Here is a 22,282-nt window from a genome sequence, read left to right as displayed (position 1 = left end):
GATTGGGCTCGGAATTCCACGTTAATTGTGGTGTATGGTTAGGGTAGCATGGTGTGCCAGATAGCTGCACATGGAAGAGGAGGCAGTGTTGGTGTCGGTGGAGGCCTGCTGATGGCATGTAGAGAGAGGGGGACCTGTTCTTTTGTTAGGGGAGCAGTGAAGGAGGCAGCTTTAGCTTTATGAGTTGGCCATCCATCCTCCTCAGGAAAATATGTCTTTTACAAGGAGAGAGAGAGAGAGAGAGAGAGAGAGAGAGAGAGAGAGAGAGGGAGAGATCTTTTACTGAGCTTGCTTTGATCATGTCTCTGGTATTACGTGTTCTTCTTCCAGCTCATGCATGCCGGGTTGCATGGGGGGGGTAATGTGTAGTGCTGATTGCAATGTCTAATATGGAGGATCAGATTCTAAATTATACATTTTGTAGCACCAGCAGATCCCGAAAACCTAATATAAGCTTTATGAATCAACTTCAAATTCTCTTTCTAAATCTCAAGACTTATCTCATGCTCCTGTCATTTGCATCTCCTCACATATATCTCCAACCTTCTATACTCTATTCCAATCCTTCTTTCTATCTCCCTCTCCTAATTCTAACACACACACACACACACACACATACTAATGTTCCATCTGACAGAATGGAGATCTTTCACAAGAAAAGATCTTGACCTGTACATGAATATATGAGTCCTTTTGTCAAGATTTAAATGCAGGTATCTGAATTAGCTTTCATCAGGAAAAGAAAAATAAAAGGAACAAATTAGCTTTCTGTGTAAGGTCACTATAGGACCAATGTGATTACTTATCAAAATGAGGGATAGGCCATCACCTTCATGGTTTCCATGAACCATTAAAGATGGCCTAGTACCATTCTTTTAAAAGGGCTCAGATATATCACATCATGTGTGTCATGCACAAAGGAAAATATATTAGAACACAGGTAAAAAAGAAAAGGTAGCACAGTGTTATATAGAGAAGCACTTTGTAACTTTTAAATCTCTTTTTATGCAACTTCTTTGCTTGTATTTGTGCATGTTATTCTCAGTAAACTTGTCAATCTTGTAAGATCTATTCATGAGAGATGGATGAGCACATATGTTCCTCTTCACATCACATATGTCTTCCTTGGATGTGACAATCGAGTGGTCACACAAGTGCATGCAGATATTATCTCCCTGAAGCTTGTTCAGATCCATTACATAATTTGCAGTAGATTTATTCTCACTGATGATTTGGTAATGGGAATCACATTGGTAAGGTGTGAGTGTGGGCTTTAGATTGACTACTGCATCTCACACCACCAATCTTAATTATTTGATCAGTCTGGTCAATAGAGGTTTGTAATCCCACATGTAGAAGACAATCACTTGTAGTCTCATTCAATGACTTGTTTAATTCTGCTTTAAAAAGAATCTACTTTTGGTGGAAAAAGCATAATAAATCTTTATTGTTGTTACATATATACTCATCATTTGATGATTCTAAATCAGATGGGAGTTTGGATGTTTTCAAAACTATTTCTGATAGACCATTTTGTTTGCTAAGAAACTTGATAGATTTTGTAGTTGACTTGGTTCATCTGTGATCATTTGATTCAGATACAGGACTTCCATAACCCTAAATTTGTTGTTTGATCAATCTGTGATTGATGAGATATGATGTGCCAACAGGTTATGGATTGTAGGAGAAATCCCCCATCAGATTTCATTTCTCACTTAAATTCACATGGAATGTGGTGTGAATTTGCTTGGTTTCTCAATCCATGTACACATTTTGGCCTGATAAATTTTGTCTTCAGTTCATCCCATCTTAGATATGAATCAAGTTCTCATATAGGAGTCAAAAAGTATGGGGCTAACTTTCCACGTACTCTAATTATAACATGATTAAAATCCATGGTGAGTATGAACGATGAGTGACCTCTCTCTGAACTTTGAGAAGGACTCTTACCTTGTTTGGTCTATAATGCTTATCATCAATCAAACAAGCATCATCTCCAGTGTCCCCCACAAGCAAATGTGGCCATCACAAGGCAGAAGAAATGGTGGCCGTTAACATCAATCCGGTTGGAGATAGGACATGCTTGGTGATCTTTACAGGGACTGGGCATGGAGAAGGTGACCTGAAAGGTCTGTCATGATGCAGACACTTGAGCCGAAGGTCCATGATGCTGTGCGTGTGTGCTACTGCTGCCATGCATGCCTGTGGCATGCATATGCTATCTTCCTCCCCCGTTCAAGCAACCGATGGAGTCTGATCACGGAATGAGGTACCTGAGGGCACTGTGTCATTGGCCAGAGCTTTCATGAACCTGTTTGCAGCCTGAGGAAATTAGGTAAAAGCCTGTGTGTTTGCAGCCTGAGAAACATGAGTGAAATGTTGATATTTCTTCGTTCATTTTCCGGTGACATTTTTGAGGTCTGATGGTTCCTAACTTTCAACTCCATAGAAGAAAGGAAGATGGAACAATCATGTGACTTGGTTCATCATTTCTGTAACAAAGATATGCAGGTAAAGCTGAAGAGGTTCTGAATTCTGATGTTAAGAAGACGAGACTATAATTGACTATAAAATGATATGAGATTGTTGTACTGCACAATCTCGACATTGTTTGCTTGATTCCTGTCAGATCATTTGATGTGAAAGCTAGTCTTATCCCTATCTTCTATTGTGCAGGACCTTCATGGCGTATCCTATAAGGACAAACAGTATCCTTTGGATTACAAGCCTTCCACTACTGTTGTTTGATACTTTTTTTTTTTTTTGACTCATGCTGAAGCATTTTTTGTGTGGCTTTATACCCTTTGAGAAGGAATCTGAAGCTCTGGCATTGACTTTATCCATCACATTTAATCTGACCTTACTAATCAGCTGTAGATGATTAATCAATACTCTTTTAATAAAGCTAATATACTCTAATCCCATTTACAGATAATACTTTCCTACTCTAATTAGCAATTATTTACAAATAATATGCCAACTCTAGAGTGAGTTATGATTCAATTTAGATTATAAGAGTACTACTATTAATTTAAGCCTAGATATTTTGAATCGATAGATTAGGTTCAACAAGTTAATAGGTTAGTTATCTCATCAAGTCTGAGTCATGACAGTTCGCAAGGAATTCTTCTATCTCCGCAAATCCACACTCTCTCAATAGACATCCTCTGGATTGCTTGCAAATAATTGCTGCGATGGCTAGTGACTAGATTGTAGTTGCTTCATCAAACTAAACTCTTAGGATAGACAATAGAAGTTGAAGAAGACTTTGAGTTAATCTGTAATGTAAAACTGCAACACGAAAAAATAAAGCAAAAAGAGGTGTCATCAAACACTATTTTGTGCATGCAATGAAACACTGTGAAAATTACATGGTTACATGTTGCAGAACATTTTTGCTTCTGAACTCATTAAGAATAGGCAGACCGTAGAAATTACACCATCAATATAGCCATACGAAGCAGATGATACTTTGGCTGTTGGATCTTCCAAGTCATTGATATAACCATATGACAGATGATATCAGTTGCATGGTGAAAATTCAGTGATACAAAAGAAACAGGCAGACCAAGAACCAAACAGGTTCCGCAGAAATTAATGACAAACACATTGTTTTCATAAGAATCTCATGAATATATAATCGCTCAAGTTTGGCGGTACTGATGCTTCATTTGTTCATTCAGTAGTGCAGTAAATGTTACACCAAAGTCACAGCAATGCACGAAAAACTTGTACGAGAATTCTTCCATTACCTGGTGCAGTGTGCAACATGGATATGTTGCAGGTATTCACAGCACTCTTCATCGTAATGTACAAGGATGGTTGAGCAAGTCGACCATTCCTGGCCGGAGCATGCCTGGAATTGAAGCTCTGTAGATACATCACTGAATTACCATATAAATCTCTGAGTGCCAGGCTCATGATCCCAGTGAAACGGTCGAAATAAAAACAAGTACATCGTGAAAATGTTTACAACAGCATAAAGACAACCGATGAGCAGCCAATTACTGGTTTTGCCAATCTTAGAATGAAGAATCAAGAAATAGAATGGTATTGTGTAATATCTGAACTCGATTAGCGGTGCAGGGACCAAAACTAGTGCAGTTGCAATAACATAAGACAACACCCAGATTCTCCTTTGACGTTCCCCTGTTAAATGGTCAAAGTGTGTTAAATTTTGAGAGATCCAACATAAAATTCTCAACAGGATTGCTGCATCACTGACCTAGTATGCTGATAATGAAAGACCATGAATAAACATAAAGTGGGATCAAAAGGTACTTCATCAGCCAGTGCACTTGGATAACCTTCCGCCAAAGATAGAAGGGGTAGTGACGGTTGTCAGCAAGAAGATATGGATGTGCTATGCTGCATCGGAAAATTGAATTTGATAATGAGTCCTACAAATTAATCAAAGTCTATGTTGAATTCAGACTCGCTTACAAATGACTGGAAGTTTTGGCCTCAGGTTACATGCTACCAATAAAATCTAAAAGGATCAAACAAGGAAATTATAAGCTATTTTCATGCAGCTCTATGAGATAGTAAACTTAATTCCTGCTAATGGGTAGGATGTTCAGTTTGCTTTCAGATGATAGGAATCTACAAGACCACATATCCTACTAGTGGCAGAAAAAAGATGAGAGAAAAAAATTATCATAAGTCCTCATTTTAGTTCCTTCTTTTTGCAGGTGCCTAATTGTTTGACGTTCTTCTCATTTTTATTAATAATCTAGCCTTTCGTCTTGTAGTCCGATGTCATGGATCAACCTATTAGGTGAAAGCATTTGCTAAAGAGACGCAAACCCTAAATAGCTGCATCTAAGTCAAATTGTAAGCAGAACCACCAAATAAGCCTTACCTGAAAAAGAATACTGCAATAAAGCCTATGACAAGAGCCAGTAGTACTTGAAAAGAATAAAAAATCTTGTTCTTTCTAAAAGACTGATAGAGACATGTGGCTTGTGTAAAATGAACAGGACCAAGGGCAGCTGCACAACAAAGACCAAAGTATAACATCTGGGCAAAGTGTGGAGATACAGGATGAGCTTCTTTTGCACCTGCATAATTCAAGGTATGCTATTTAGATTTTTCAAGCATCATACACCACATTCAGATAACTAGATGAATAAGCTTGCCAATTCACTGTGCAGTACCGAGAACTATACTCCCGTTCCAGATGACAAAAGTCACAAATGCCAACAGCACCATCACAAAGGGTGCAAATGCAATGGCGACTTTCCATTTCAGATTCCATAACTTTGAGATGACATCCAAGATCTCATCAAAAAAACCTGCTGCACATATCTATTAAATGATAGAAAGCCCTTTGACAAAGAAGAATAAATATGAAGGATAAAAACCAAATGTTTCTACAACTTCGTCTTTTCTTCTGTCTAAAGATATTAAATTACGTTCCATTTATCAATTTAAAAGAAGGACCAATATCTCAAGAAAGAAAAACAGCAAGTTTAAAACTGCTACAAATCAGAAAAGCATGTGCACTATTGCACTATTTAGAGTTAGACTGCTTGAACGCATACCATTTTCTAATGACCAATAGTTCAATGTCACATTCAGAATGACGAAATTATATGTGCCAGTTGATATAGTAGAACAAACTATTCTGGACATATGCTACTTAATTATGGCTTGAGATATATCTTTGACAGAATTTTCAGAAAACAAAAGCTGACACCCGAGTTGAACATATATTCTATTTACAACAGTTTCTACAGTACCTGGAGGATGGTGCAGAGAAAATTTACTTCTTTCGAACACAGATTGTTGGCTGTTGCTGGAGGAATTATGCATCCTTCGCTTTCTCAACCCTGAAGAAATTGGAGTACTTCTGTTGTCGGACAGAAGATCATTGTCCTCAAGCATTGTTTTATGTTTGTTTTGTAGTACAGAATCTTGTCCATATAAGTTTTCGGCATAAGAAACAGCACTATTAGCAGCAATGAAGAACATCCATATAATATTTGTTTGCCGAAACATTGTTGCCAAAGCACCAAGCTGCATGATGAGAGTGTAAGAGAATAATGAATGCAGAAGGAATCCACCACAATTGTTCTTCTCTGCACCTCTCCGTAAGCAAAACTAAAATATAATCTCAAAGCAAACATTTACACAGACATCAATTCACAACTGATAAGACAAGCATCCTTAATTCCTTATTTAAAGTGGACTGGTTTTAAGACAGCATTTTTCTTGTCATAGATCAGTAAGAATAGTCCTCCAAGTTATTATGACAGGGTACTGTTTTCTGTTGCTATCCTCATGCTATTTTTAAGAAAATGGCTCGTGAGAATCATTGCAAACTCAATATTACATGTGGTTTTCCTTATGTGCCATGGCTCAAGCTATAATCTTATATCAATCCTCTTGAATTGATAAGCAAGCAAAATTTGCTAATTATTGCTGATTCAATTCAATTATGTAAGAGTCTTATTTTCTAGTATAGAAATTGTAATGTGTTTAAAGCCTACAGTTTCAAGAGTATGTCTCAACAAGCATGCATTTAGGCGCACATGTGAGTCTACAATTAGTGGACCATAGATGGTGGCTCACCTATACCACTCGCCTCAGAAATACCCTATTCAAGTTAAAGTTACTAAGCTAGCAAGAGCGAAAACTTCACATCACTATGAGCTCTAGTATGATCATGACTAATTTTTCATATCCATAAACATGTTTAAGTGTGAATGGAGATGATTTAATCCTCAGTTCCCATTATAACAAATTTATATTTTTGAAACAAATATAAGACTTTTGTCTTTAATAGTAAAAAAAGAAAGGAGGAATCTAGGAATCGAATGAACCATTTGGCTCAAGAACAAGGCTATTAAGACAGTCAACGTATCACAAACAGGAGGCCATGGAACAATAAATTATAGTGAGAAGCAGCAGTTATTATGCAATGGAATTTCATACATGAATTAATCCTGAATAGTATAATAACTAGAACATGAATGATGTAAAGGTGACCTTAACACCAAAAAAATCATGTTGATAATTGGAATCCATACCATCGCACTGAGCCAGTACTTCCTTTTTAGACTAGCCAGGTACATTGCAAGAACTGCGGTTAGTGAAGCAACATCTGTATAATACAGAAATGTGAAGAACCAGTGAAGTGGATATGATGCTAGTAGAATAGCATAAATTGTTGCCTTCTTTTCATCGAGAGTGGGTCTTAACTGGATGAGCAAATCATAAATTAAAACACTACAGATGACTGCCACAAAAGCATTAGTAGATCGAAGAATCTCAGCGGAACAGATTGAAGACATTGTTGAGGCAAATTTTGCGAACCACATGCTCGGGAACAAAGACGCAATGTAAACGAGCGAAAGATAGTACCTGAAAAATCACAAAAAAGTCACAGCTTCAGCACATAGTTGATTCATTTATTTAAAATAAGAACTTGCGCATCAAAAGCACTGCTAATTCCAACAGACACAAGAGAAGCTATAACGCATCAAAAGATATATGCTTTATGAAACTTCGATGTGTATCGTTTATTGTCATCATGAGAGATCAAAGGAAGAGGATAAACGTGTGGAGTTCTCACAGGCCGGGAGGAGTGGTGATCATGGGATCCCAGGTCCCGAAGTCCCCTCTGCAGTAGCGCTGCGCCTGAGGGATGTGAAAGATCTCATCCTGACAGGAGAAGAGACAACAACAGTTAGAGAGGAATATCGCCGAACAACTACCGTGCGTGACCGAAAACCAAAACAAGACGGGATGAGAAGCAGGAGACGGACGGGTGAGCTACCATGTAGGGATCGGGGACGACTCGATCGACCAAGACGGAGATTGGAATGACCCACAAACTGACCACCGCGGCGACGGCTATTCTCCCCATTTGGAGGGGGCTTCAGGGCTCGGGGGAGATCTCCTCCTCGATGGAGTCGGAAAGGCGGACCTCAAACGAGTACACTTGGACACGAAGAACCGCACCAAAGTAGCTTCTATTACACGTTGCACCGGAGATGGTCGAGGGCGTTGAAGCTTCTTCTAATCGAAGGAGGATTAAGGTCGGACAATTCCCCCGAGGTAGTTGACGGGATAGGGATAGATTCGAGATTTAAGGTTCACGATCTCGTGATGTCATAAAATGTTGATCACATGGCAAGTAGCGTATCGAATTCACCAATGAAAGATTGAGAGTTCGAAAGCATTAATTAATTTAACTGGTAAAAAAATAAATAATTGTATTATAATTCAGTAGCCATTATCCTCCTCCTCATGTATCGGACAGCTGACATCTTCTATCTAATAAAAGGTTCTAATGAAGCCATATATTATTTATAAACATCTCATAGGATCTTTTTTCCACCTTCAATCTGAAAACACCAACATTGACTGCTATATTTATTAATTTAAACATCTGATACAATTCTAATACACCACTATTCTTCCGTGTTTTCGGCATGAATCATCCTCTATTCATTCAACATATTTTCCATTGTTTTTTGTTCTCGGCACTCCACAAGAATCTGCCACAGAAGCATTCTGATAGGTATAGATAGTCTTGTACATGCTTGACAAGAAGGAAACAAGGTAAAGAGAAAATATACACAACCAATCTGATCCCCATCGCTCAGGTCGACTGCATGAACCCAAGCAGAAGTGAGAGATTTGCAGTCCGACTTAGCCGCAAAAGTAGGGTAAAGAAACAAAAATGTCGACTCGCAACACCACCAATTAAATCTCCACACTGGCTTTCACGAATAGGCCTGAACGGATGAACCATCCATTCACCCATCAGATGACAATCGCTTGGATTATATGATACACTGGAATCTGGATACAGAACAATGTGCCTCTTGACGGAGCTGCAACCTGACCCTTGAACAAGGCAGAAAGGTGGAAAGAAACGGAGGGAATCATCAACATTCTGCTTTCATTGTCGAAATGCTGCCACTCTGTTCAGCAGGTTAAGGCTGAAAACAGTATCTTCACAGTTGATTTTGACCATGATACCCAGAGGTTCAGAGAACTTGCCCTCAGCTGAAGTAGTAATCAGGCATGGTCTCGAGTTACTCAATATTTCCCCACTGAATCATATGCACAGGCCTGATGCATCATTGATGATGTAAGAAACTGGGACGTCCATGCCTACAAGGCAAACATTAGAATTGCTGAGAACCTTAGATTCTAAAGTTTGAGATATTAAAATAATTTTATCAGCATGAAGTGAACTTTCATCCTTCTCGCTGCCGATCTTCTCCATGTGGTCCCTGAAGGTGCACCTGTTACAAATAATTTCACGAAATTGGTGAAACTTTGCTCAACAGCAAATGGTGCAAACCTTTGAAAGAAGTTTCTCCAATATCTCAATCCCGCACAGCAAATGGTAAATGTTTACTACTGCAAACAACTGTTCATGCTTCCAGTTTTCTGTTGATCGGTAATTGATATAAAACTCCATGTTCTATAAAAACCTAAGAAAAATCACCTTTTCCTCTTTCTGTTGCCTAAGATGATAAAATATGTTATGACCTGGTTGATATATATGGTGGCAGGTTATGACTACACGAACCAAGGAACAGATAATAACCAGTCTAAAATGGATATATGGCACAGATTTTGTCTATATGTAGGGACAAATCTACACATATAAGAGGGCTTATAATTTAAGTGTACACAAGACTTATTAGTTTGACAAATTTATGTGTACAATAGTCATAAAATAAGAGACCATCTTAGATGTGTGACTATTAGCTTCATTTTTTTCCTCACTTTGTCCATTTTACTGGTAATAGTGTCATAAAATATGGAAATGAAGCATCAAGAAGTTCCAAGCTTTTCTTGATTTCCAAGGCACCAGGTAGCTGAGGTGTCTAGGTTAAATTGATCGAACATTTTTAGTATAAATTTGTATTTTATTTAGCGGCAGAAGGATAAAATGACTATCATGACAATGTATTAGAAGCTTACAGATGCTTTAATTTTTAGTAAAAATATGAATTTAAGTTATAACACTATTGAAAAAAATATAAATTTTCAAATGAAATATGTATACAAGTAATGTGTTTACTGCTGTCAATTTATAATTGTCTTATTATGTACTGAATTTCCATAGTCAGAGGTGATTAGATGATAATACATTAAACTTAAAATGAGATCAACAGTAACCAGCATATTTTGCATCTTTCAATGTCCTATTGCCACCCCAGATATACTAGAAGGAATAAAGCATGTTTTAGTTTGTACATTTTTCACTTAACATGGAGAACTGTTCCTACTCTGTTCATAATCTGAGTTACATTTAAGAGTTCTTTCACACATTATAGTCATCAGACTACCACTAAGGATATTCAACAATGAAAAACTTCAAAATCAGAACAAAGGAATACACTGACCTCTTTGAATACTCAAACATCCTAGGTAATTGTCGTTCCTTCTCTATAAATGCATTCAAGCTCATGGAGAGCGGTCTAAGAAAATACCCAATATCAGGCCACAGCTTTGTCAAATACTTTTTCCCATTACATAACACAGCCAACTTAAATGGCAGAAGATGATGATGGAAACGGACTTGAATGACTTTCTTCACCCTCTGACTTGGATCTAGAGAGGCAATCTCTTCAATAGAAAGTATACATGGAACAATATCAGTTGGAAGCAGGCTACAAATGAAACAAAAAAAGAACATCTTGAGTATATAAGGGATGACCAATTAATAAATTTCATACGATGCAAATTTTACTATACTCAAAAATTAAAATCAAAATTCAAATAACAAACAGATAATGTGACATGGAACATGAGAGCACTTTTCAGTTTCTCTCAGCAGTTGATATGAAGAATGGAGAATCTGCACCCGATGTAGATTCTCCATCTTCCAATGCTATCGTTACTAATGGTTCAGAAGTGCAGTTCTAAAAAAAAAACCTCAATTAGTACTAGTACTGGTGATACAGTTGAAATTTCATATGAAAAGGCATAGTCCGCCCTCAAGCCATTACTATTTGTAGGATCAAGCAGCATGTGGAGCTTAGGTGTAACAGTACAATTAAGATTGTTAATAGATATTCTGCCAGAAGGTTGTTGAGGCATCTGTGTGGATGTCAAACCAGGTCGCTCATCCAGCCATGACTCCAATGATGACTTAGATATCAACTCTGCCAAACCTGTAGAGATGAATGCAGATAAATTTTCCTTGGCACTTTGACTTGCTTGATCATAATCAGCACTAGCATAAGAAATATTAATTAGAGTGTTTTCTCTGTCATCTCAGGTATCACGCATACTCTCCGAAGAAGAATGTTCAATTTCATTTGAATTACTTGAAGTTATGTCCTCACCATCTGACTTAATGAAATAATGATGAAAATCGTAGACAGAGCCACATTCTTCAAATAAGGATCCAGAAGATATATCAGGGTCATCTGTTCCAAATGAATTGCTTTTGTCCATTTTCAGATCTGGTTGCTTGGTCTCATAGCCAAACTCTGTACAGAGATTGATATTTTTAGCATGCAGACTACGAGGTTGAGGAAGAGGTTCATAACCAGGAGCAGCATGAAAAACAATCTGTGACAGAGATCCAGGAAGGTAAATCCGCAAGCTTTTTGCTATCCCCGAATGTATTTTTCCACTAAAAATCTTTTCCGCAAACTCATGATGAATCCCTCCATTCTGCAGTGCAAATGACGTAATCGCTTCCTCTGATGACAAGGTCAAATTGTGAGACATAAGTTTTAATATGAAACAAGCACGATCTCGCACATCATAATTCAAGTCGTACTTTGACAATTCAATAATATAGCTCAGAATCTTTCTAAATGTCAACAAATCTTCTCCATGAGCACATAATAAAACCTGAAAAATAAAACCGACGAGAAAAAAGATTTAACAGATTCCTCAGTTGGACCAATAGAAAGCACACAGCTGATAGGACACTACCTGGTTAGAAGATATAAAAAGATATTTTCCATTCCAAATCATGGGAAAAATTATATGACTATTTTTTCAACATTAACTAGTTAAAAGAAAATGTATTCAGCATTTCCAGATCAAAGAAACGAAATTTTGGTGATTTTTATTATGCCGATAAAACTTACTCAAGAGTGATACTTGCTAAGTTATAATAACAATTATTTCTGTTTGGTAGTAGTTGAGCATTAACAATATAAATCATTGACCAACTCAATATCATCTTATAATTTCACCATCCTGGCTTATTTTTGCGCTTAATTAATATGACATAACTAAAGAATTGGGTACGAATTACATCTCCTTGTTGACACAAAAGGATTCACTTCTGAAAAAAGAAAAAGAACATGGTTACCAAATTGCAGTTTTTTCAAATGTTCCTAACCACTGCAAAGCTCCTACTTGATTTTCTTGGTGAATCACATAGAGATCCATAACCATACTATCATCATCATGTAACCCTTTCTACTCGATCAAAAGATAAAAAAATCTTCAAGAAGTTCTATCTCCTTATGCCTATGAGAATATAGCAGCTCTATATGTTTTAACTTTTAACTCATAGTCACAACTCCAAGTTTTAAGAAATGATTAGCTAAGGTCAAAATCCTATAATCTGAAAAAATCCATATAATTTTCAGAATTTGAAGAAATTTCAGAACAAAACAAATATCTAAAATAACTTAAGATTATATGGATCTAAAAACTTTAACAATCTTGTATAAAAATAAGCATGGAAAAGGAAATAGAGATGTAGAGTGAAAGTGGGAAAAATGCCAGTATTTTAACAATAGATAACATAGCTAGCTTGTAGCTATATCTTGTTCTTGAATTATGCGAGATTTAGTCAGAAACACACATCAAGTCTATTAATGAAAGAATAACTTTCAATAGATTCTGTGTCAATTCAGTTTTGATCAATTATTTGGAGAAACATTAAGTCAAGTAAATAGTTAGTGAACAACTCAAGTCATGACTTTTAAATAATTCAGAATCTTGCACTATGGCTTTACCAAGGAAGATTTCATCAACATGGTTAAAATAGATGCAAGATATGTTGATTGTCCAATGTATTGAAGTGACACTATGTCGGTCCTACTGAGTATTGATTGTTTGTGTAATTTGACCAGATAGAATATGTTGATAAACTTGGCAAGACAGTGATCATTAAATGTGTACAATGTGCAAAAGAAATGGTGATAAAGAAAGATCACTAATATTAGTTTATAGACCTAATGCAAGAAAGAGAACTAACACCAGAAAGGACAAAATAAATCCAACTTAGTAGATTACACTACACGTGTTTGGAAATAATATTCCACTCTATGTAGCAAGTCCATGCAACGTAGATAAGTACCTTAGCAGCAGTATTCAGTATCTGAAGCTTTGTTTCAAGCTCCTCTGACATAAAAGTCAATGCAAGGTACTTTAGTACACTTGGTACTACTTTGGGGATAATCTGTCCAACAGAGTTATACTCTCCTATAATCCAAACAATCAATGCACGTGTAACATCCCATTAGTCCCACATCGGAAGTGGGCAATGTGTATGATTAGGTTATAAGGGTCTGATGAGTGTACTACGTAAACTCTCGCTTAAGCATTTTGGTCCGTGGTTGAAGGACCAAAACGGAGTTATTGGCCAGTTGGCTCATCAGACTCGGGTCGTGACATTTGGTATCAGAGCCGACCTAGCATTTGGGCAGGGTGAGAGGGCTCGAGTAGGAAAGGGCTACCCGTGGATGGAATCAGAGAACTCATCACGGCGTGGAGCCACCACTGAGTTAATCCTCATATGCACTATGTTAGGGTTTGATCTGAGATATGTCGGGCCTTGACGAGGACGTCAAGCTAATTGAGTTGGGGATATTGTAACATCCCATTAGTCCCACATCGGAAGTGGGCAATGTGTATGATTAGCTTATAAGGGCCTGATGAGTGTACTACGTAAACTCCCGCTTAAGCATTTTGGTCCGTGGTTGAAGGACCAAAATGGAGTTATTGGCCAGTTGGCTCATCAGACTCGGGTCGTGACAGCACGTGCTGTAGGCTCTTTTACTTTGTCCAAATTGCATGCTAATCGAACAATCACCTTCATAAGAGACATATAATGAGAGAACAAAAGGCAGTGGCTAATATGAAATCAACATCTGGGAAACTACAATACAGCTTACTGAGTGAAGCTATTTTCATGAATGCATAGTTCGCAAGATGACATTGCTCTACCACACTCCAAATTATTTAAAGTGTGTTTAACAATAATGCTTAAACTAAATCCCAAAGACAAAAAGCAAGAAATTGGTTGGCACCCTGCTTGCAAATGACTTGTATTGTCCATCTGCAGTACACAATTCAAAGGCCCTAGGAAAGTAAAATGTTATGAATCATTTATTAGCTTTCTTGATGCTCAATAAATTGTGTACCAGACATTCAAGAAGATGTTTCATGCTCACTTTTAAATCATATAGTAATTAAAATAGAGAAGACATATCCAACCTAGGGGCGATGGATACTTTAGCCCTAACAAGGCACTCCAAAAGCAACAAACCAAAAATAAGATAACTGCAAGACAACAAATGCTCAATGTTACTCGTATGTAGACTTTGTATCTATACTGATTATTATCAGGTTTACAGTTTAAAGTTCTCTATATACATCAAACATTAATATCTGAAATTTCCTATTCATTTGCTGGATTTTAGCTAGTTAAAGTTAGCACTGAGTATCGATATTTTTGATAAAGTTAAAACATAATACTGTCAATCACATGTTTCTGGCACAACAAAAAGATTTAAAAACTTCTGCATTTCTTTCATAAGCATATTTAGAGGAAGAATCGGAATTGAAGTCGTATTCTGAAAGAAGGTTGCTTCAATTAATCATACACCTTAAAAAGTTCACAGATAGAAAGGACATAGTAGTTTAATGTAACGTATGAAATAGGCAGCTAAAACAGTACCTCGAACTCCTCCAAAATGATTGGCACTGATGACTCTGTGGCTATAGTGGATAGTATCTCAAGCTTCAAGGCTCTGGTTTGGTATGAATCTGAGCTACATACAAAAAATTCTTCATAATATGGTAAAAAGATTTGAGGAGCTGCTTTGGCAAACACTAATGTGTTACAGAGAATCTGAACAAACAACAGAAAAACTAATTAGTCTGTCTCATATTCCATCCCAAAGTTAGCACTGGAGCATAGGCAAAATGGCTACTTAAGCTATGATAGAACAAATATCTTTGGCTTAACAAATAAATACAAATACTGGATATCTGCATGTGTCGATTATATAATCCAAGTTATTGTCAATAATACATGATGTAGACATATAAGGAACTTAGCTAGTACTAAAAGATCATGGGTGAGCTCAACTGTGGCAGTTGTGGCATATTTAGGAGGTGAGTAGTTAGGAAGCATTCCTAGTCATAACTCATAAGTTGATCAATGATCAACATGACTCTTCATTTGCAAAAAACAAATTCCATGTAGAGTTTTGAGCTTCTAATGGCTGTAATTATCTACCATTGACTTAGCTAAGAGACGAAACCCATTCAGGGTGATGATATCAAGAGGAAGGCCAAAGATAATACATTCCCTTGGTCATTTTTTGGGTAAGCAGTGGAGGGTCTTTGTATAGATCCTTAAATATATTGCCAGGATAGTTCTCAACCACAGAATTAAGAAGTACTACCAAATCTTGAGATGAACCTCCAATGGACTACAGCAAGGACAGGACCTACTTAAGGCATATTTATTAACTATTTTAGATTCCTATATTTGCTATAATTGTTTATTTTTATCCAATTCTGGTTAGTTGAATCACCACACATGTAATATTGTCATTTGGTAAGCATAGAAATGCAAATTGCTGATCAACTCAGAGACATCCTTGCTAGGCAAACTATTGGTGAATGTACCAGTATATAAAATTTTGGCTTGGAACTCCCCTAGGTTTTCTGACACATGCAAAATCCTAAACCAAAAGGGGTGATTCTATGTGATCATTCATCTCCAATACACAAGAATAAGCAAATGATCCAACTCAAATAACTACTGTAGCATAGAAACCATTCTCATGAACCTGTAACATACAACTAGTGAGAAATATGGTAGACTAACCAAATCATGTTCAAACGGTAGAGCAAAACCCAACCCCATGATGCTCACACCCATGAGGTTGCAACATCAAACTAATGTGAAATTTAGTAAACTAATCAAATCATGTTCAATCAATATCCCAAACCCCAACACCATGATGCCCACACTAGAGAGAGAGAGAGAGAGAGAGAGATTGCAAAGCTAGGCATGTAAAACATCTTGATGTGTGTTGAATAAAAGATCAAGCATGGGATAGCAATTCAACTTGGTGCTCTTGCCGGATTCAAACTAGGATGAAACAATATTACTGCTTTCCTATGTAATAAGATGGGGGATCACCATTTCAAAATTTAGATATTGCAATATTGACTCTGCAGTGTAAAAGATGGACTTGAAAAAAGAAACATCAAATGTTGGTAGTTAAGAAGGTACATCAAAAATATTAGTATAGCTGAGATGAAAACCAAACCCAAAGAAAATAAGTGTGCCCCCATGGGGGACGTTGTATCTTTAAAGTATGTTCCCAAAAGATGATGCATGTGAAAACAATATCCAGTGTGCTAGAAAGGTAAGGTTCAGAAACAATTTAAAACTAGACTCTGCAGTGTAAAAGACGGACTTGAAAAAAGGAACATCAAATGTTGGTAGTTAAGAAGGTACATCAAAAATATTAGTACAGCTGAGATGAAAACCAAACCCAAAGAAAATAAGTGTGCCCCCATGGGGGACGTTGTACCTTTAAAGTATGTTCCCAAAAGATGATGCATGTGAAAACAATATCCAGTGTGCTAGAAAGGTAAGGTTCAGAAACAATTTAAAACTAGAAATGAGGTATAGCAACATAGAGACAATGTCAAAAGAAAAAAAAACAATTTCCTAGCCAAGAAGGACTGAGTTTTTTTTTCAACATCAGAGAAATGAGAAACTAACAAATAATACATCTAACAAGCCTTATCATTGAATTGTACATAAACACCACTTAGACACCTTTGATGGAAAGTTAATCTACATCCGCATCAAAGAAGCAAATAGCTCATTTACTTATGTCATTCCATACATTATTTACTTCAGATGAATATTATAAGCCCATTGTTTTATTTACTTTTGCACCCTATTTGGAAAATGAAAACCCCCCTAATAGCTAATCTCCCCATCAAATTATGGTTTCATTATCTGCAATAAGGTTGATTATTTTAAGCAAGTTTATAGCCGGAGTCAATTGATGTCATGAACAATTGGTGACAGCCAAATAAAGTAAGCAATAAATGTGGCAACTGGCTTCTATAGATCAAGATGCCAGTAAGTAAGAAGCATATACAAGCCATTTATTCATTAAAAGAATTGAAGAGAATCAGTAAACAGACAGTAAAAGAGATAAATTGCAATGCATGACAACCTGCAGTATGACTAAATATTTTTTGAAAAGGAAATACCAGAACAAGCCAATCTAGCAAAAGCATTTGAGCACCAAAGGGCAAGACCAATATATATATTTTTAAAGAAAGTAATCACTTGCCACATATTTGGAGGCTTGGAATGATCTTAGAATAAACAGAATGGGCTTGATGATCCTCTCAACTTCCTCCCTCGGGGCCATAATCCAATGAACCGTTGCAGCTCCAAATACAACTGCACTGTTATGACTCCATAGGAAGGGTGATGCACACTGCAAGAGAATGTCAACATCATCATTGGTGGTAGAAGTTAGAGGGAGGTCCAAATTATTTTCTCCTTTCATGCATCCAGCCTGGGTTAAACAGTCCCTTTGTCCTTCGATATAACATTTACACATTGGACTAATACTGGAGTCACAAGCCATACCTGCCAAGGAACAACGATGATTATTCGACATACCACCAAAAGCTGCAAAATTCTCATCCTCTTGAGAAGTTAACACTGAGTTTGAAGTAAACAATGGACTCTTTGACAAGTCCATGTCTAGCTATGACATATATTAAGAGAATCTTAATTAAAACAATCTGGCTCCACTCCTCAACATCTGGGAGTGTCTCACATAACCTTCTAAAACTTTTAGCAATTAAATATAGCCTGGATGGGCAAACAGGCTTAAAGGCTACAGCAGCAGCTCCAACAACTCCAAGGGAATGGTCGCTTAACAAGATATCCACAAGCTGCAAAAAGTTAACAAAAATCAACTACTCTAAAAATTAAATCCAATGATAAAATTCTTCTCTGTTTATTTCAGGTCCTTTTTTTGTGTAAGAATGGGAGCAGGGTGAGCTAACCTCCTCAAGGGCAGCACTGTCTTCATCATGGTGCAAGTCATATAACTTTGGAAGTGCATAGGCAGCACATCTCCTGACATAGGAAGATGGATCTCTAGCACACTTACTAATAGCTGCCAACACAAGTGGTGCCACTGCATGTTCACGGATTCCTGCCATAGTGCGAAGGGCCCATGCACGGACTACAGGATTCGTATCTGATAAATAGACAGGAGAGCTTCATTCTGTCGCCTGATAAGAACAACAAAATACTTAAATGGGCAAACCTGGCTACTGCTGCATCAGCTTCATGCTGTTCATCCTCCTTACCGGAGATAAGGTAAACAAAAAAATAAAAGACAAGAAAAAAGGAGGTGTGGGTTCCACATAGAGGCATTTACTCTCAATGTAACTGCCAAAAGACAGAAGTGGATTAGGAGATTAGAATAACTATGCTGTGTATATTCAGCAGTAAATTAGGAGATCAGGGTAAAAATATTTTTTGTATATTCAGCAGAAGAAAAATAATTCTGATTTAACCAAAGTTAGTCAAAGAAATCAAGAATTCACTAATTGTGATGCTAAATAGTCGCAATAATGCAGAGAATACAGAAAGAGTACAAACTTAAGATGAGCAGTTCCTATCCTTCTGTCAACTTGCTTTTTGAGGAAAATAGCCAAATATACAACGCGTATCCAACTTCGGTTTGATATTATGTTGCCATGAGTTTTAAAGGTAATATTTTGTGATCACCAAGAGGTGCTATAAGTGACATATTTCAGTTGAATTTTTTCACCAGATAAAAGTTTTGAAGGCATTCCTCTTGTTACAACAAGCTTTCGTTGAGAATGATAATATTCCATACCATCCAATTCCCTCCAGAAAAGGTTGAATATCCCAGGCTTACATCAACCAATCATTGTAAGGATCTAAGGTGATAGGCAGTAAGAATATTACTACCAATAGTTGTGATGTCTATCAAAACCTAAATTAACGATCTCTTAACTAACAACTGTGCATTGAAAGCCACTCTCCTATGTAAAAACCAAAAAGATTCAAAAGAGATGAAAATTGATGACAAACACAAAATGAGCAGAGACACAACACAACCAGAGTTGACAGATGCTAGTAACAAACTAGAGTCTTCCGGTCAGTAACCAAAATAATTGGTTGATATGCTCATCATTGGTCAATCGAGGAAAACATTATCTGACTGTTGGTTCTTTCATCCAGAAAGTAATCGGACAGTCACTCCTTTTACTTCTCTTTCCTGGATCCAGGGAACTCACTCTTGAAACTGATTTTGTTAGCCCCCTTCTCTAAAGTCTAGACTCCCCTACCCAGAGAAGCAAGGCAAAGCATGGAAATTCTCTATAACTGTAAGAAACTAAATTGAGTGAAATTTGATTTGTCGGTATGCGGTCCTACTTCTCACATCAGGGCAGTTGACACATTCAAGAAGGGGAGGAAAAATAAGACACAGATGCAATCGCTTCACCATCAAATATGATATCTATGAAAACGTTGCATTCTGATCTATCACAAGATAAGAAGACAATCAAGCAACACAATTAAAGCAATTCAAGAAATAGGGAGAAGCAACTTAAATCCATAAATATTGATCAATTAAGGTTCTTGATTACAAGAACCGGTCCCTTCTGAAGGTGATTTCCTGGAACACCCATGCAAGATTCTCAAGAACTGCAGGGCAGAGAGGGAGAGCAAGCATACTTTTCGGCGCAATGAAGTAGGTACATATACACGAGTTTCTTGACCTCCAGCGACTGCGACGCCACGTTCTTGACGACCTAAAGAAGTCAAACACCCGAGGAATTCATCGACATCAATTCCACGAGGGTCGGTTTAACAAAAGAGGAGGACGACTAGGAAGAAAGGGGGACTGAGAGCAGAACAGAGCGGATCAAGACCTGCGGGTAGTGGTGGGAGACGTCGGCGCCCTGGGCGAGGAGAGCCAGAAGGCGCTTAAGGGCGTCCACCTTCTCGGAGTCGAAACGGCTATCGAGAAGGGGGGCGATGTTGACGTCATCGGGGTCATCGTAGTGGTGGGCGTCGGTGCCGATGCGGAGCACCAGCGACGACGCCTTGCTCAGGCTCTCAGCCGTTGCTCCGAACTGAGGAATCATCGCACCTCGCGTACCTCCACCTCCCGGCGGAATTCACACCCCGCTCGTCTTCCGGCCGTGGCAAGACGCAACGAGAGGGAGAGAACGACATCATGGGGCTTTAAGATGTGCGAACAGGCTTGATTGTAGCTTTAAGAGTCGTACCTGTGCCTCTCGACGGCGGGATATCTACCGCTATCTCCTGTACCGTCGAGTATTACCAGGAAGACGATCTGTGTGACCCGGGTCGGATCGGGATCGAATGGGAAGGCTAAATCGGATCGGCCCCAGCCAGATCCGTTCTGTTTATGGGCTATGAAATCATGATCCTGATCCGATCCGATCCATTGGGCCTATAATAAGATCCAACTAATGATATCCGTGATAAGTTTCCTCAAATGCAAATAATACAAATAATATTCAAATTTTATAAATAATCGTGGATTCTTCATATTGTAGATATATATATATATATAGTAATTCTTGTGTAAAATTATAAAGATATATTTTTTGTTATTTTTCACATGCATGAGAAGTTTATATACGACATAGTAATCAAAACATAATTAGATTTTGGAAAAAAAATTTGTTATTCTACTATTTCGTAAATGAAACCACCAATATATTTATTAATGTTAGATTATTATTTATTATTGATGATATTATTTTAGTTGATAAGAACATAGATAAAATTAATTATAAACTTGAGTCACGAAGGTAATCATTAGAAACTAAATGTTTTAGAATAAGTAGTACTAAAACTGAATATATATATATATATATATATATGAGATACAGTAATTCTAGGAATAGATAAGAGAATATAATTAAATTAGATATTCATATTATTTTAGATCAATTATTTAATAAGATAGAGATATCAATAAAAATATTATTTATATAGTAAAAATAGAATAGTTAAAATAGTAAAGAGCGTCGTTATAGAATACTTTTGAAAATTAAAAAATATAAGATAATTATGAGATTTATAATATTTTATAGATTTGAGTATTGAGTAATTAAGAAACAACATATTAAAAAATTGTTATTACCAATATGAGAATGTTGATATCGATGTTTAGATTTACTAGAAAAAATTAAAAAAAAAAAGATAATTATGAGATTTATAATATTTTATAAATCTAAGTATTGAGTAATTAAGAAACAATATATATAAAAAAATATTGTTGCCGATATGAGAATGTGGAGATGGATGTTTGGAGTTACTAGTAAAGATAGAAAAAAATATTTTTATTTATGAACAACTAGATATCATTTTGATAGAAAATAAGATGAAAAAATTTTATTTAAAATAGTACAAAAATATGCTTAAGAGACCTACGGATACAATAATCAAAAGATGATGTGAGATAGAAAATAATATTTTTTTATTTATGAATAACCAGATATCATTTTGATAGATGATAAAATGAGAAAAAATTATTTAAGATATTACAAATATATACTTAAGAGTCCTTCGGATATGATAGTTAAAAGAGATGAAATGATTAATATGAATAAGAAAAGAGAGAGAAAGATATACAAAAAAAAATTAATAAAATTTATAAAAAATAAATAAATATTTTAAACTTAATTTTAAGTATGTCAATGACGATAAAAAAAAAAAATCTACCTAGTCAACCTAAAATAATTGAGGGTTACAATCATTCTTTTTGTTGTTGTGGGAGTATTAGTTATAGCAATAATAGATTATTATTTGAGGATGACCCAAGTGGCTTATGCAAACATCCACTTTGCATTAATTAATAGATCCTTATTTGCTTTGGTTTTTCCTTCTTTCTCATCATCTAACCATATAATTTATGATTTCTCCAAACCGGTCATCGTGGATAATTGAATAACCGCGACAACAATTATTTGTAGATCT

At 36.6% G+C, this 22,282-nt stretch overlaps 1 protein-coding gene and 1 pseudogene across 3 annotated transcripts; both read right to left on the bottom strand.

Annotated features, from left to right (window-relative positions):
• Positions 1-3,307: 3,307 nt before the first annotated feature.
• Positions 3,308-8,103, bottom strand: LOC135678848 (dol-P-Glc:Glc(2)Man(9)GlcNAc(2)-PP-Dol alpha-1,2-glucosyltransferase-like). 3 transcript variants are annotated; one of them, XM_065192059.1, is made up of 8 exons: positions 7,781-8,102; positions 7,577-7,665; positions 7,032-7,365; positions 5,742-6,018; positions 5,157-5,297; positions 4,862-5,060; positions 4,226-4,368; positions 3,308-4,149 (listed from the first exon to the last, which is right to left on the bottom strand). In XM_065192059.1, exons 1-8 carry the CDS (start codon positions 7,868-7,870, stop codon positions 3,890-3,892), a joined length of 1,533 nt encoding a protein of 510 aa, XP_065048131.1. In that variant the 5' UTR covers positions 7,871-8,102; the 3' UTR covers positions 3,308-3,889. The 3 variants fall into 3 exon arrangements, with proteins under 3 accessions (XP_065048131.1, XP_065048132.1, XP_065048133.1); XM_065192060.1 differs by having other exon boundaries at positions 5,157-5,294; positions 7,781-8,101; XM_065192061.1 differs by lacking the exon at positions 5,157-5,297 and having other exon boundaries at positions 7,781-8,103.
• A 249-nt stretch (positions 8,104-8,352) lies between these two features.
• On the bottom strand, positions 8,353-20,642 carry LOC135680161 (AP3-complex subunit beta-A-like; annotated as a pseudogene).
• Positions 20,643-22,282: the final 1,640 nt, after the last annotated feature.

Source organism: Musa acuminata, chromosome BXJ1-7 (genome assembly GCF_036884655.1).
Source record: "Musa acuminata AAA Group cultivar baxijiao chromosome BXJ1-7, Cavendish_Baxijiao_AAA, whole genome shotgun sequence".
Classification (NCBI taxonomy): Eukaryota; Viridiplantae; Streptophyta; class Magnoliopsida; order Zingiberales; family Musaceae; genus Musa; species Musa acuminata.
The sequence above is the reverse complement of the archived record's forward strand: the minus strand, read 5'-3'. Positions and strand labels throughout refer to the sequence as shown.